Source organism: Chelmon rostratus, chromosome 19 (assembly GCF_017976325.1).
Source record: "Chelmon rostratus isolate fCheRos1 chromosome 19, fCheRos1.pri, whole genome shotgun sequence".
Lineage (NCBI taxonomy): Eukaryota > Metazoa > Chordata > Actinopteri > Chaetodontiformes > Chaetodontidae > Chelmon > Chelmon rostratus.
In genome coordinates, this window is record NC_055676.1 from 20,293,258 (window position 1) to 20,310,208 (window position 16,951).

At 43.4% G+C, this 16,951-nt stretch overlaps 1 protein-coding gene across 1 annotated transcript in view; it reads left to right on the forward strand.

Annotated features, from left to right (window-relative positions):
- Positions 1–16,621, forward strand: part of rasgrf2a (Ras protein-specific guanine nucleotide-releasing factor 2a) — a 30,680-nt gene extending 14,059 nt beyond the window's left edge. Inside the window, exons 3-28 of the mRNA XM_041959741.1 lie at positions 108–255; positions 573–662; positions 748–1,001; positions 1,113–1,192; positions 1,457–1,650; positions 1,774–1,883; positions 1,965–2,083; positions 2,166–2,329; positions 3,185–3,251; positions 3,348–3,484; positions 3,569–3,651; positions 4,365–4,613; positions 4,777–4,869; positions 4,958–5,466; positions 7,124–7,249; positions 7,339–7,428; positions 7,563–7,669; positions 8,309–8,421; positions 9,709–9,769; positions 10,098–10,201; positions 11,273–11,357; positions 11,966–12,163; positions 12,239–12,318; positions 12,414–12,531; positions 13,802–13,870; positions 13,962–16,621. Coding sequence (XP_041815675.1) covers positions 108–255; positions 573–662; positions 748–1,001; positions 1,113–1,192; positions 1,457–1,650; positions 1,774–1,883; positions 1,965–2,083; positions 2,166–2,329; positions 3,185–3,251; positions 3,348–3,484; positions 3,569–3,651; positions 4,365–4,613; positions 4,777–4,869; positions 4,958–5,466; positions 7,124–7,249; positions 7,339–7,428; positions 7,563–7,669; positions 8,309–8,421; positions 9,709–9,769; positions 10,098–10,201; positions 11,273–11,357; positions 11,966–12,163; positions 12,239–12,318; positions 12,414–12,531; positions 13,802–13,870; positions 13,962–14,057 — 3,544 coding nt within the window. The 3' untranslated portion in view covers positions 14,058–16,621. The remainder of the gene's footprint in view (positions 1–107; positions 256–572; positions 663–747; positions 1,002–1,112; positions 1,193–1,456; positions 1,651–1,773; positions 1,884–1,964; positions 2,084–2,165; positions 2,330–3,184; positions 3,252–3,347; positions 3,485–3,568; positions 3,652–4,364; positions 4,614–4,776; positions 4,870–4,957; positions 5,467–7,123; positions 7,250–7,338; positions 7,429–7,562; positions 7,670–8,308; positions 8,422–9,708; positions 9,770–10,097; positions 10,202–11,272; positions 11,358–11,965; positions 12,164–12,238; positions 12,319–12,413; positions 12,532–13,801; positions 13,871–13,961) is intronic.
- The last annotated feature ends 330 nt before the right edge of the window (positions 16,622–16,951 follow it).

Genomic DNA, 16,951 nt, shown 5'->3' on the forward strand with positions numbered 1-16,951 from the left:
TCCAGCTTGTGACCGACGTGAACTGTCAGATGAAGCTCTGATTTTGTCTCGAGCTCGCCCACTTGTCTTCAAACGCTGCTCCTGTGCTTCTCCCATGCTCCCCTTAGTTACTCTGACATCATCATCGAGCGCGAGATCCTGATGCAGAAGTACATCCACCTGGTCCAGATCATGGAGACCGAGAAGGTGGCAGCCAATCAGCTTCGCACTCAGCTGGAGGACCAGGACACTGAGATCGAGAGGCTAAAAGCTGAGGTATGCATGAGTGCGTCCACATCTGCGTGTGCATGCGTACATAAATCCACACACTGTCAGGCACGCGTGCATGTGCACGGGCGCTCAGATGGAGCACATGCAGATCAAAGCATGCAAATGCTTCTGGCATGATGGGAAAACACTCGAGTTCAGAGTGTGTGTCTCTTAAATTAAAGCCCAGCAGGGCTCCAGTGACTCCAGACCTTTAATTCCTTATCATGCAATGAGACCTTTGTTTTTCTGAAACTCCAAAGTGGTTTCATGAATATTTTAACCTCTGTGCCAGCATATTCACATGGAGACTGTTGTTGTGTCAGATTGTAGTGTTGAACAAAACCAAGGAGAGGATGCAGCCTTACCAGAGCAACCAAGAGGAGGAAGACCCAGATATTAAAAAGATCAAAAAGGTAAATTGTCGGTTTCACAGAATAACGTGGAGCAAAGAAAAAAAAAAGACCGAAGGGAGACACCTAGTGTGCTCTGGCCGTGCAGGTGCAAAGCTTCATGCGTGGCTGGCTGTGCCGGAGGAAGTGGAAGATCATCGTCCAGGACTACATCTGTTCCCCCCATGCCGAAAGCATGAGAAAACGGAACCAGATCGTCTTCAACATGGTGGAAACAGAGACAGAATACGTCCACCAGCTCTCCATCCTGGTGAACTGTTTCCTCAGGCCGCTCCGCATGGCGGCCAGCTCCAAGAAACCTCCCATCAGCCACGATGACGTCAGCAGCATTTTCCTCAACAGGTGCAATCATCTTCTTTTCAGTGTGTTTAACGCCGAATTTCTTGCACTAGTCTGTAGTTACCGAAGGAAACTGATTTAGAGTGATTTGAGACCAGTTCTCTGTCTCTCCAGTGAGACCATCATGTTTCTCCATGAGATCTTCCATCAAGGTCTGAAAGCTCGGATCGCTAACTGGCCCACGCTCGTTCTGGGTGAGGACTGCAGAGCTTACAGTCATGTCTGTTCATACAGATCATCATGCATGTTTTAGCTGATTATTTACGGTTTGCACATCTATTACGTTACTGCAGATCTTTTTGGAATCATTTTAGACTGATTTCCCTTATTCCAACCTCCCAAGCAACAATATGGTTTCTGTAAAGTCTCAGCAGAGACGTGACGCAGTGGTGCTTTGAGCTAAATGCTAATGGTCACCAATTGCTTTATTATCTCAAGGTTTTCTTTTTCTCACCCAGCGGACCTGTTTGACATCCTGCTGCCGATGCTGAACATTTACCAGGAGTTTGTGCGTAACCACCAGTACAGCCTGCAGGTCCTGGCAAACTGCAAGCAGAACAGAGACTTTGACAAACTGCTGAAACAGTACGAGTCCAACGCTGCTTGTGAGGGCCGGATGTTGGAGACGTTCCTCACGTATCCCATGTTCCAGGTAGCGTTCCCGCTTCCACGTACAAACTTCAAACATCCGCCGATGTTTTAAGAAAAAGCAGCTTCAGCCAAACGTCTCATCTTTTTATAGATATATAAACTGTGCTTTTATTCTGTGTTTTAGATTCCGCGATACATCATCACTCTCCATGAGCTGCTGGCACACACACCTCATGAGCATGTGGAGCGTAAGAGTCTGGAATTTGCCAAATCCAAACTGGAGGAGCTGTCGAAGTGAGTATGTGCACGTTTCACAGGTGTGCAGTGAAGGATGGCGATAGTGTGGGCGCTAACGATGATTGGCCGTGTTGTCAGGATGATGCATGATGAGGTGAGTGACACCGAGAACATCAGGAAGAATCTGGCCATAGAGAGGATGATCGTGGAGGGCTGCGACATCCTGCTAGACACAAGTCAGACCTTCGTCAGACAAGGTGAGCTTCCTCCACCACACCTGCCCGCCCGCCTCTTTTGCTCCGTCGCCTCTCTCACTCCTGACTGTGACTCCATGGCCAGGCTCCCTCGTCCAGCTGCCGTCCAGCAGTGAGCGGGGGATGCTCAGTAAGGTCCGCCTGGGCTCCCTCTCGCTGAGGAAGGAAGGAGAGCGACAGTGCTTCTTGTTTACCAAACACTTCCTCATCTGCACTCGAACATCTGGAGGAAAGCTTCACTTGCTCAAGGTCAGCCTCACCTGTCCACACATATCCATCCAGCTGCAGTGGAGTTAATAATCATCCTGACTTGCATCAATGCAAGTTTCTGTTTTACTCTTCATCTGTCATTAATTCTCATAAAACAAATGTTATTCAGTTCATGACGAAAAGACAAACAGTATGCTCTGTTATGAAAGAAAAGCTCACTTAATGCTGCAGCTACAACAGGACTTATGTTCCTGTGTAATACATTTAAACTTTTTGAAAGTTGAATGTTCATAAACTCACGTGCCTTAAATACAATATTGAGAAATATTACAGGGAATATTTTAAAATACTGTAATAAAGCTCATTGTAAAGTATCAGATATGGTCTAAGTTGCTGTAAGGATATTAAAAGGACGATGTTAAGGGTCTAAAATGATAAAATAAGGAAACTAGTACTTTTATGCATTCATGCTGAATCATATAAACAATCTGCTGCTGCCTTTATTAAATTTATCAAGTATAATCAATCATAATCACATGTATGGTTATTTATGAATGAAATAAGCTGATTATTAAATGAGTTTCTAAGACGAGTGTTTCTCAGATTTCTGTCAGAAGCTAAATATTTGTTTGTCTGAACGTGGATGAATACAAATAAGGTTTTGTTAAACTGTAATGAGTCAATTCGAGACCAAATAGGCGGAAAGTCAGAAAGTATTCCAGCTGGTGTACCAGTCGGCATCTCTGAAGCAAACAAGCATAACAGAGTCTCCCAAAATCCCGATGGACACAGGTTTACCACCAGTTTTGATTAAGCAAAATAAGCCTTTTACTCCCAAAACGTCTCCCCACAGCTTGAGTGAAAAGAATCTAAAAATCTGACTTCCCTTAACAGCAAGGAGGAGCGTTGTCTCTGATCGAGTGTACGCTCATTGAAGAACTCGATGCCAGCGACGAGGACTGTGAGTATCTTTACACCAGATCATATCAAACGCAGACGTCCTGTTCCTTAACGGTTGCTGTTAACTGAGACGTGGACCGCGTGTTCACCTTTGCAGACAACGCAGCAGGTCAAGGCTTCAGCCACCTGGAGTTTAAGATAGTGGTGGAGCCTCCTGACGGCCAGTCCTTCTCTGTTGTCCTCTTGGCTCCGTCTCGCCAAGAAAAGGCAGCGTGGACCAGCGACATCAGCCAGGTGAGTGTGACCGTTTAAAGCTGCGTCAGAGGATCGGCGTGGTGGTCTGAGCTGAACCGAGTGTTTCTCTGCTCTCTGCTTCAGTGCATTGATAACATCCGATGTAACGGCCTGATGACCAGCGTGTTTGAGGAGAACTCCAAAGTTTCTGTGCCACACATGATCAAGTAAGAGACAAGGATTTCTGATGGTCTGAGGCGCGTATAGAAAAGGAAGAATTATATATAGGTTTTATAATCTCTTTGGATTTTTGTCCCATTGTCAACAAACAGGACAGTTAACAAGTGTAATGAAACTCAAAACTGAGTTAAATGTGTGTGTTTTTTTAGCATTACAACCATCTATTTTATAACATTTTGATGATTTAAAGGATAACTCTCATAACATTTTTCTTAATATCTACAAATCCCATGAAAACACCAAAACCAACAGTGAATGTATCCGCCATTGATAGATCTTCTTCCTCTGAGCCATAGAGCTCCATTGTTGTCCAAAATGTATTAAAAACACATCAGTGAGTCACACTGATGCTCTGGCTGACATGTTCCTTCGTTACCATGAACACATACACTGACTCAGTCCCACACACACCGTCCTGCTGCCACAAACACTCGCTGCAGCACACAATGTGGATTAATCCGCCGCTGAAAATAGTCCCAACAAATGCTCTATTTCCTCCTGTTCGTTTGATTAAACTACAGTTAGCAGCTGTAGTAGGAACCAATGAGCTTAGAGCCACAAACAGGAAGTCGGTCAGCATTGAGAAACAGACTAACATGTTTTAGTCTTTCTTGTGGTTTATTGACAAGAAGAAGACAATGAAACACTTGCAGCCTCGTCCTTTGACTGAACATAGTGATTTAACATGTTTGTCTCTCAGGTCTGATGCTCGGCTGCACAAAGATGACGTCGACATTTGCTTCAGCAAGACGCTCAACTCCTGCAAAGTCCCGCAGATCCGATACGCCAGCGTGGAGCGTCTGCTGGAGCGGCTGACAGACCTGAGGTTCCTCTCCATAGACTTCCTCAACACCTTCCTCCACACGTACAGGATCTTCACCACCGCTGCCGTGGTCATCGACAAGCTGGCCGACATCTACAAGAAGCCGTTCACCTCCATACCTGTCAGGTACATGTCACTCATGTGCACGTCGTCATCGTCCTCCTCTCTCCTCTCATACAACAGACCCACTCATGGCTCATACATTCACTCCATCTTTCCATTTCCTCATTCTTCCTTTTTTCATCCCTGCCATGCACTCGTCCTCCTCCTCTTCCTGTCACTGTCCCAGGATCGAGCAGCATTCATGTGATCGTCTGTCCATCATGTCCCTCTGTCCTGACTACAGTCTGAAGATCACACAGCTTGCACTGGACCAGTCCAAGTAAATCCCGTCAGCAGGACTGCTGATTCACTTGTAGCCACATTTGTCAGAGACAGATCTGCAGATCAGCTCTTCTCCTGTCCCTCAGGTCTCTGGAGCTCTTCTTCGCCACCAACCAGGGCTCGTGGGGAACCGACCCCCTGAACAACAAATCCCCAAGGCTGTGCCGCAAGTTCTCCTCCCCTCCTCCTCTCTCCATCCCCTCTCGCACCTCCTCCCCCGTCCACTGCCGCAAGCTCTCCCTCAGTTCCCCGATCAGTGGGAAAGCAGGAGCCCTGGACCTGTCCACCACCCCCTCCTCCTCTGCAGCCAACTCCCCCACCTCCAGCCACAGTCCCTCCATCTCCTCCCCTCCCCCTGGCTCGACCAGGCCCCCCTCTGGCTTCTCCTCCCCTCCGCCCACCGCCACGCGCTCTCCCAGCCTCCCCCAGGCCTCCGGGGTGTCCTCCCCGCCCCCCATCTGCACCAAGGCCCCGCTGGACCTCAGCCGTGGGCCCGGCTCCCCAGAGCCGAGCCCAGCTGCAGGGGAGGACGTCAGCGGAGAGCTGCCTCGCCTCGACGCCTTCTGTGGGAAGCTGAGGCGCAGCATCCGCAGGGGTATGTAGCCGGAACACAAAAGCATATGATTCACACTCTGTCAGCCCCGTATGAGCATCAGCACATGTGTGGGCACACACCTCAGTGTCGACTCACACACGCTGGTGTACTGTTACGAAATGTGCTTTACAAACTGTTTTTCAGATTCTTCCAGCACGAATATGATTTATTTATTACTAATATTATCCTTGACTCCGACACATCGCTGATTGTGGCCTGCCAACCCAAACAGACGAGGGAGTGAGACACATAAATGGGTCACCATTACCCAACGGAGGAATAATCATGCTCTTAGATCACCATCTGGCTCCAGCTGACAGCTTGTTCACTATATAAAAACAGCGGCGGAGCGCTAGGTCAGAAAATCTCTGACAGCAAATTGGGGAGGAGAGAAAGAAAATGAAGAGATAAATGGAGCTCTTACGTGGCAGCCAGAGTGCCTCCTAAGAGGAAAATGACATATTGAATGGGTGAAGTGGAGAGCCCTCCAATAACACCCAAAACACAGCAGCTCGTGACCCAGAAGGCCACAGACGCACATGGACAACATGAACGCTCATTCACGGGTTAGACTGTTGACGCAGTATTTTTAGGTCACATTTGGAATGAATGTATGTGTTGTGTGTTGTCATGTATGTATGTACAGTATGTATTTGGTTTAACTTTAAAACTGGCTGAATGCAGAACTTAAAGCTGCACTAATCAGTATGTTTTTTGTTTTTGTTTTTTTTTACAAAGAATGGATCACATGACTGTATAACGCGAGAGGTGTCACCTGACTCGGCTGTACTGACTGTTTTAGCATTTACCATGTTTTAGCTCTCATCGACCTGGTTTCCAGCTGCAGAAAGCAGCTGTTTTCAGCACCTGTAGAGTTGTTCCTGCTCAGATGAAGTTAGCGATTAGCAGCTAGCAGCTGAAGGCGCAGATATTTCCAAAGCGGAGCTAAAAGAAAAGTGAATCAGGACTCTGAACTCATGCTAATGGTGCTCCGTGTCTGCTGGATGTGTAAATAGACAATTATTTGTTCACACAAAACATCAATGTTATGAGATGATAATACGTTTACGTACGCGTTTCTGCTCCCAAGTGGTTAAAAAAATAATTTGGATCAGGTTTAATGCATCATATTGAGCGTCATATGAACAGATTTGTACTGAAGTGGCACATTTTAGTGATTTAAGACGATTTGCATCATTCACCAATTTGCTGGTATGAACGAAATTTACCAGCAGTCCAGACATACGAGCCACGAAGAGATGAAACAAGTGAAGAGTGAGAACGCCTTAATATGAATGAATTTGGAGTTATGTTGGAGAAATCGGCTAAATTAAAACCACATTACAAAAATCAATCTGTCAGCAGGAACATCCTTCACAAACCGACAGTTCAACATTAGTGCAGGCTGATAACTTTAACTTTAACTCTTTATTTCAGTCACAGTGAGTCTCTGCTGTGCTGACCTGTTGTTGTCTGCTGTATTCAGGACCTCCAACGCAATTTTAGGGGTGTTGATACAAGTTCGTCCTGTGAACACAGAGTTTGAGTCGGACCTCACAGAAAAGCAGTAAAAGAGGTTCAGGACGAGAATACGAGCTTGTGTCGCATCATGTCACAGATGTGCATGTTTGAGGTGTGGCCTTCTTTCCCCTAACAGCTGTCCTGGAGTCAGTATCTCTGGACAAATTTATTCCTGAATCACCGGCCAGCAGCGAGCCGGGCGACATGTCTCCCTGCCGCTCACCTTCAACGCCGCGGCATCTCCGCTACAGACAGACCGGAGGTACAGCGTGCACACACACACACATTATACACAGTGACAGTGTGTGTATACACTGCAGGCACGTCTTTTAATGTCTCTGGTTCCCTCAGTCACGTCAGGGGAGAACTCTCGCTGTACGATGTCACCGGCTTCAGCGTTCGCGATCGCCACCGCTGCTGCTGGACACAGCAGCTCCCAGGGTGAGCACGGCAAGCCACGAAGGTCAAACGACACACAGCTGTGGGAGGGAACTTGTAAATTCACAGGTAGCTAAAGGGCAAGAACGACCTCAGACATTTTTAAAATTGTTGGCCGAATCCTTTGTTTCTCCTAGGATTTAGTAATTCTGAGAAAGCCTGTGACAAAGAATTCATCATCCGGAGAGCCGCTACCAACAGAGTCCTCAACGTGCTGCGACACTGGGTTTCCAAGCACTCCCAGGTGAGTCCAATACCTGTAAAGTCTCATGAGTTCATGAACAAATGTTTCCATGCGTCCTTGAAGCAGCCTTGAAAGTTTCCAGAAGACCTGAACCTGGACAGGACACTTTCAGCCCACCTGAAAGAGTGTGTTGTAATGTGTGTTTTCCTCTCCATCACCTCCTGTGTGTCACTCTCCTCCCTGATGGAGGTGCTCTTTGCTCTGCATGTCTTTTCTCCCAGCCAGGAAGCATGCAGAAAGGTCAGCATCGTCCCCGGGGACACTTAAAGGACTAACGGTTTCATTGGAGATTATATAAGATGCTATTTCTGTACGTGGACGCTGAAGCCTGAAAAGTGAACATTTAGTGTTTGGGTCTATTGATGAACACTCTTCTGGGTCCATGTGGGTAATATGAGAATATGTGGACTCAGCAGCAGTTAGTCTGTTAACAAAACCATTGAGATTTTTCTTGAAAAAATTGAATATCTTTGAAAAACTTACTTTAAAATCAGGAAAATCTTTATCATCCTACAAAAATTACTGAATTTTGAAACAGATTTTGGTAGTTTTACCCTCATCATTGATCCTGTAATACCAGGAGTATAATCTCCACCCGTGACTCAGCTGTAAACGTGTATAAATGTTTTCATCCATCAGGACTTTGACATGAACGGTGATCTGAAGATGGGGGTCATCGGTCTCCTGGAAGAGGTGCTACGAGATCCAGACCTGCTGCCACAGGAGAGGAAAGCAACGACGAACATATTAAGGTGCAACGAGACTCTGCACAAACACACCATCCATCCACCTATCATCCACCCATCATCCGTTCATTCATCCATCCATCACCCACCCATCATCTGTTCATTCATCCATCCATTCATCCATCCACCTATCATCCACCCATCATCTATTCATTCATCCATTCATTCATCCATTCATTCATCCATCCATTCATTAATTCATCTATCCACCATCCATTCATTCATCCATCCACCTATCATCCACCCATCATCCGTTCATTCATCCATCCATCACCCACCCATCATCTGTTCATTCATCCATCCATTCATCCATCCACCTATCATCCACCCATCATCCGTTCATTCATCCATTCATTCATCCATCCATCCATCATCCATTCATTCATCCATCCATTCATCCATCCATTCATTAATTCATCTATCCACCATCCATTCATTCATCCATCCACCTATCATCCATTCATTCATCCATCCATCATCCACCTATCATCCATTCATTCATTCATCCATCATCCACCCATCATCCATCCACCCATCATACATCTATCCATCATCCATCCACCCATCATCCACCCATCATCCATCCATTCATCCATCCATCGATTCGTCCATTCCATCCATCATACATCCACCTATCATCCACCCATCATCCATTCATTCATTCATCCATCCATCACCCATTCATTAATCCATCATCCATCCACCTATCATCCACCCGTCATCCATCCATCCATCCATCATTCCTACCTACCATCAACCTAAAAAATTTTGGGGGCCACAGAATTTATAAACAAGATTAATGTCTACTGTGAAGTTATTGGGAGGATTCTTCCAAAGTTAACTTATTATTGACACATCTTGTTTATTGTCACTTGTTACACATCCAACATATTTAATATTATACATTTCTGGTTTTCCCCACATTGATTTCATTACATGAAACCGCTGAATTTTCAAAACAAGGAAGAACTTCAGTTCTTGAGTTTTCTGGACATTTTTTTTTTTTTGAACTTTTGAACTTTTGAACTGTACTTTAATAAACACTTAAAATGTCCTTATTGCTGCAAACAGCTACATTAAAGTATGTTAGAAATCATTTATTAAATGTTTGTATACTACTTTTAAAGGGGACAAGTGTTATACATTTTACTAGAGATATTTAAATGTATCTATGTATATGAAACACAACCATTATGAAATTAAAAATTAACTTAAAGCTGAAGACTCCACACGTGAATACCAGCGCTGCTACAGTCGTACCTGAACTACGGACACGTTGTCTTTGCTCTTCAGTGCCCTTTCTCAAGAAGAACAAGATGATGCTCAGCTGAAGATAGAAGACATCCTCCAGATGGTCAGTATCACCACCTGTTATCATCACAAAACACTTAACACAAGGGACTTTAATTTGAACTCAAAGCAGTAGCTGAAATAATAATAATATCTCCTGGTTATGGAACAGAAAAGCTGTCCCCTGCTACACTTCATCGTGGTAAGAATAATGTTTGCATGAAGCCCGCCAGCTGTACAGTAGCTACCGTGTGTCGTGGTGAATTCTGTGACCACCCAGTCCTGCAGTCGTAGGTGGATTCCCAGTACGTGGAGTTGACTTTGTGTCTGTGTGGATCCTTGGAACAGCTCTGTGAAATTCTGTACTACAGACTGTTGGTGTGTTTTTCCAGGCGGAGAGTCCAAAGGCAGAGTGTTTTGAGTCTCTGTCAGCCATGGAACTGGCAGAGCAGATCACACTGCTGGATCACATCGTGTTCAGGAGTATTCCCTATGAGTGAGTACATGATCCAGTACAGGATTCACCTCGGACACCCACAGGCCAACACCAGACACAGCCAAGAAGAACCGAGAGAGAGCAACAGAATTTAGTGATAATTACTGAGAAAATAAATTCTGTGTTCATGAGACTTAAACCACAACAGAATAATTGGTTGAAGCAGTTGAATCCAAACTGTTAACATTATTTTTTATCAGAGATTATTTTAAAAGGCACAATGATTATTTCCACTGTGCTTCACTCTGGCCAGCAGGGGGAGCTGCAGCCCCTACAGCACCCACCATCCTGTGCTAAAGGGCAAACATAGAATTAAACATATGAAGAATAAACTTTTATACAATTTCTAACAATTAAAAATGAATAATTACCTGAGTTTATATTATATTGTTCTTCAAGTATATTCAAGTTTTATCGAATTACATTTTTCATTCCAGAAAACTGAAATTGTTCAGTAATTAAGCTTCTGTTAGATCGAGCGTTACCAACATTTCTCTATTTATTATTTATTTACCAACTATCACACAGCTGCTACAGGCGCAGTGGCAAAAAGTACTCTATTACAAGAAATACTGTGCAAATATGAGCCAGATGTTCAAAATAAATTGATGGATTCGTTGATTGATATATTGACAGGTACTGTCTGTGTTGATACACGTAACAGAGAACATGCTGAGTAGAGCGTAGACAGTGAGACTGTGGTGAAAGAAGGACTCACAACCTCTACTTCCAGTATTGTGTCTATTGTAAAAGTAGTAATGATGCATGTTGTTGCTGTACTTGATTGAGGTGGAGCTCATTTTGAATACTTTATACTGTATACTTTTAAACTGTAGTATTTTAATCTATAGCAATCATATTTTTTATTGCAAGTTTATCAGATGTTTTGTCACATAAAAAGTAGAGACACACATACCCCAAAATTGCATGTCAATGTAGTACTTGAGTAACTGGTACTTAGTTCCCCTCCCCCACGGTGCAGTGAATAGACTGAAGGTGTTTGTCAGTGCAGGTGAGGACATGTGGACAGGCTGCACACCGTGTCTGACGCTGATGTCTCTCATCCTGCAGGGAGTTCCTCGGTCAGGGCTGGATGAAGGTCGACAAGACAGAGAGGACTCCGTACATCATGAAAACCAGCCAGCATTTCAATGATGTGAGACTGAACAGGCTCTCCGTCACGTGTTACCTGGTGCCTGAGTATGTTGGGTTGGGCAGTATTGCCTCCGCGTTGTCCATTCATTTCTGATAATGGACACCTAGTCGGGCATTATCCCTTACATATTATACCAGGGTTGATGCTAACGGGTTGCACGGCTAATGAAGCTATTAATCGGTTACTCAGTTGACAGAATACATTTACATGTTTAATTTTTTTTTAAAATCAAGCAAAGGTGTCAAAATTTCAATTGGTCAAGTTTTTCAAATGTGACTGCATGATGCCTTTTGTTTTTTATGTGTTAAAAAACTGAACATCTTCGAGTTTAGGACCGCTGAATGTGTTAGCCTTGATTTTTGGGTAATTGTGAAGGGCATCCTGCATTAAATCCTCCTTCATGAAGGCTAAAATGTTCAGTTTGTGTTGAAACTGTTGGAGAGGTGTTGCTGTTGCTGTTGCTGCAGCAGTTCATGTAATTAGAATACATCGGCTTTAAACAGGCGTACCTAATAAACTGGCACCTGAGTTTAGAATATCTGCACACAAGATGTGAAATCCCTTTTGGTCAGTGACGTAGACGCCTCCCTTCCAACCTCTCGCCACAGATGAGTAACCTGGTGGCGTCACAGATAATGACCCATACCGATGTGGGCTCCAGGGCCAGCTCCATAGAGAAGTGGCTCGCGGTGGCCGACATCTGCCGCTGCCTCAACAACTACAACGGAGTGCTGGAGATCACCTCTGCGCTGAACCGCAGCGCCATCTACAGGCTGAAGAAAACCTGGGCAAAAGTCTGCAAACAGGTTGGAATCAGTTCATTTACCTGTCAACTACTCTCTGCACACAAAACCTTTCTGATGTTTTTCTGTGTTTTTTAGACGAAGGCACTCATGGACAGGCTGCAGAAGACGGTGTCATCAGAAGGAAGGTTTAAGAACCTCAGAGAGACACTGAAAAAGTAAATACTGCTCTTTAAAGGGAACTGAGTGGTCAATGTTTAAATCCAGTCCTTAAAAACTGTCTCATGTTTGAACTGTGTGTATGTGTGTGCAGCTGTAACCCTCCATGTGTCCCGTACCTGGGCATGTACCTCACCGACCTGGCTTTCATTGAGGAGGGGACACCCAACTTCACGGAGGAGGGCCTGGTTAACTTCTCCAAGATGAGGATGGTAAAGATAAAGGTTTCCCCTGCTCCAGGTCTTTTATTATCCGTATTAAGGGCCAGTTGATGATAATAAACCCCCCACCTGTTCCACGGTCAGTTGCGGCTGTTACCTTGTCAGGCTAACTAGCCTCCTGCATGCAGTAGAAACTGAGCATTGCTTCCAAGGACAGGCAGCACATCATTAACCTAGCTGGAGCTACATTAGTTTGTGGGGTTACATTAACCAGTAGCTTAATTCCCAGCTAGCACATCCACTCTGTCATATTTCCCTGCTTGGTGTTTTTAGCAGCTCTGTTGCTAGCATTAGCATACCTGTCCTGTTGAATTTGGTTAGGCTGACACAACTCCAGCTAGCATTACTGTGGCATTAGCTTTGCCAAATACATTAGTTAATCGTCCTGAAATACTTTAGTTCAAAGTGAAAACATCCCAAAAACAATATTTATATAAGCAAAGCATCCAAACACAATGTGCTAGAGAGAAATAACAGTCTGATTTGACATTTTTCTGTTGGTATCAGCATTCTCCTATTTCGCTATGTGCATGCTAATCATGTTGAAAATCCCCATCTCTATGTGAAACAACAACAACAACAATGCACGAGCTAGAAACAAAATGGCGGTTTTGACGGAGATTTGGATCGTGCAACAAAGTGTGCCTGGTTCATTCTGTGAATGGTTGTAAAGATATACAAAAAATATGTTTCTTTTAAGGGGGATTTGGCCATTTTAGCTAGGACTCACCTCCCCATGTGCGAAACAAGTCCCCAAATGCTGTTTTGCATCAGCCTTGTCCAAGACAATTGTGATTGGTTAAAAGAAATACAAACACACCAGAATGTTTTTCACCCTGCACCAGAATCACGATGAGTTCAGCCAGACGCTGGGAGCATGTGTGGCTACGTGAGACTACATCCTAACCACACCACGAAGATCATCAGCTACTCAGGATGTTGACTTTCTGTCTGGGACCTGTTAGCTTTAGCCTCTGTCTTTTAGCTTATACTGTATATAATGTTTGTGTGTATGTCATCATATTTAAGACTTATTTTACAGGATTCTTGTTTCAAAAAGAGTCAAAAAGAACATTAAAAAGTCAGCTCGATGCATTTTCAGTCAGTTAGCTTAATAAGCTAGTTAGCTGTAGCTGATCTTGTTTCTGCAACAACAGCAAAGTTAATCATGTCTCATCTGCAGCTCATCTGTCTCGTAAATGACCACGACCTTTGAATACAAGCCAGCTGATTACGTTCTCCGTCGTCTCTGCTATTTCAGATTTCTCACATTATCCGTGAGATTCGTCAGTTCCAGCAAGCACCTTACAGGATAGAGCACCAGCCCAAGGTGTGTCTAATGAAGCGCTGCTCTACCTTTAAATGAATTGTGCAATAAGAAGTGTAATGTAAATGTAAAATGTCTTCTGTGTCCCCTCCAGGTGACTCAGTTCCTCCTTGATAAGACGCTAGTGATGGATGAAGACACCCTCTATGAGCTCTCACTGAAGATCGAACCCAGAGTACCACCTGGTTAATCCGAACTAACACAAACATCTTCCCACAGACATGACGTACACACTTTCCACCTTACAGCATCAATCATGAATTAACACAACTTGAGGTTCTTTGGTAATAAAACAGGGGTTGTTTCATGAAACGCCACCAGGTATCGTGCTCAGGAAACTCAGGAGAAAATGTGCCTTGAATGAATATCTGATGTGTATATTTAGTCAACAGAATGAACTGTGTAATGAACACAACTCTGCCATACGATCGTACAGTTATGACTGTAGAAACAACCATGTTAGCTACCAAACATGGCAATAGAAAGTATCCTGCTGCTGCTATCACACTGTAAATACCAAACAATCTGCCTCTGTAGTCTTGCACATAAACATCGTCAGATGAGTTTTACATTATTTGTATGATTGACCTGCTCGGGCTGCCCGGAGGTAAAACTGAGCCCCTGGCCCCCGGTTTGCTGTGTGGTAGTTTCCTAATGAATGTAGGAATATGCACCACGTGAGCACAGGGCTGTGAAACCAAAAACAGTTGTGATCATGAGGCTGTAAGAGGAGCGATGCTTGGTAGTCATTCAAGGGTGCGAGGGATGGATGCTGCAAGTGTTAGCATGTCTGGAGGGACATCTTCAACAGGTAGATCAGGTAGTGAAGTATCTTAAAGCCCTTATTATGTCAGCTGATATTGAGCTTTAGTCGTGCATATTCCAATATTCGCAAACAAATTTTCAACAAATCATATTACCAAAAGCTAATTTCCACACGGTGAACCTGAAGCATTCGGCAGCTCCCACCTTGCCTGGTTGGTAATCCAGCCTTGCGTGTGATATGTGTGCGTCAAGACACACTGGGTTTCCTGAACAGCTGGAGTACAGTTTAAATATTTGATCTACCTTAATACTTCCTGATTCACCTGTTTCTTGGTTGTGTCGATGCTCACAGGAGTCATTTTTCTGTCCGACTCATCTGTTAACACTGAAGGTTCATGTTGTTGCAGTTGCTATCGTATTAATCTTTATAGTTTACACACATCCCAAATCTGAAAATGTGGTCATCGCAAATTTAAAGTATTGCTTTATTTATCTTGACAATCAAAAGCGTTTCCGCTATGAATCGCGTCTTTTAAGTTTTTTTAATATTCATTTTGTACACAAAACTGTCTGATTTTCCATAATCTTCATTTCTGCTCTTTTAAAAGAGAATCGGCCTAAAAGGTTTCGTACGTGCTACAAACCCCTACAGTTCAATTTCTTTTACATGTATTACCATTATTATTAGTTCCTCGTCAATGTGATTATTTAATCATACTCATATTTTAAACCCTGTTGACTGTATTAGTAAAATAGTCATATATTTGCACTATTGAATTGTAAAGAATGTCAGTAGACTCTAAACTTGTTCATAGCATGAATATAGCATGATGTCCCCCTTCCTTGAGATTACTGTTATCCTTGTAGTTGACTCTTGCTCAGTTTTATTAGGTTCATTTGTTTATTTAGTGCAGGAATCCTCAACAACTTAAAATCCATTAGTACATACGACCCATGCTTTCTTACATTACTGTATAATTTTAAATTCCAGTTTTGCTGTTGTATTTTCCATACTTTTGTCTGTGCAATGTACAGATATTTACACACAATAAAAGCACAAAATGTGACTTGCATATTGTTTTCATGGCAGATAGAGGAGGATGTGGTTGAGCTCAACACACCGCATCTCAATAAAACATGCAAAGAAACAAAATACAAACAAATGAAGAAAACATATTCCAAAAACATATATGGAGCATCGTCAAAAACAATGAAAGCAAATAAACAAGCAAATACAGAAAACAACCAACTGCAGAAATGTGCCTCAGATCCAGAACGCAACCAAATACAAGGAACATAACCAAATACAGACAACACAACCAAACAAAGAGAACAGAACCAAATACAATCGAATACAGAAAATAACTGCAGAAATGTGTCTCAGATACAGAGAACGCAACCAAATACAGAGAACTCAACCAAATACAGACAACTCAACCAAATACAACCAAATATAGGCAACTCAACCAAATACAGACAACTCAACCAAATACACAGAACTCAACCAAATACAGACAACTCAACCAAATACAACCAAATATAGGCAACTCAACCAAATACAGACAACTCAACCAAATACAGAGAACTCAACCAAATACAGAGAACACAAACAAATACAGAAAACACAACCAAATACAGAGAATGCAACCAAATACAAACAAATACAGAGAACGCAACCAAATACAACCAGATATAGGCAACTCAACCAAATACAGAGAACTCAACCAAATACAGAGAACTCAACCAAATACAGACAACTCAACCAAATACAACCAAATATAGGCAACTCAACCAAATACAGACAACTCAACCAAATACAGAGAACGCAACCAAATACAAACAAATACAGAGAACGCAACCAAATACAACCAAATAAAGACAACACAACCAAACACAGAAAACAACTGCAGAAATGTGCCTCAGATACAGAAAACGCAACCAAATACAGAGATTTTGGTTGTATTTGGTTGTGTTCTCTTTATGTTGGTTGGTTTTATTTGGTTGTGTTCTCTGCATTTACAGCATGTTTCATTTTGCCGCATGTCATCAAATTGTTTCTGTTTGTATGTCTTAAGTTTCTGTGTGTCGAGCTCTCAGGGTGCTCAGTAGTAGAGAAATAGCAAGTGTTTGTGTGTGTGTGTGTGTGTGTGGCTGCAGTTGAATACATCAAGGTCAAACTGGACAGTGATATTGGACCCTCGGTGGTCATGGTTAATCATGGCTCAGTATAAGCAGTCTGTGCTGTTGTAGCTCATGTCGGTGGCTCTCCATTGGTTTATCCGGCTTTCTTTCCGAACTTATGATTGGTCTCCAGTTTTT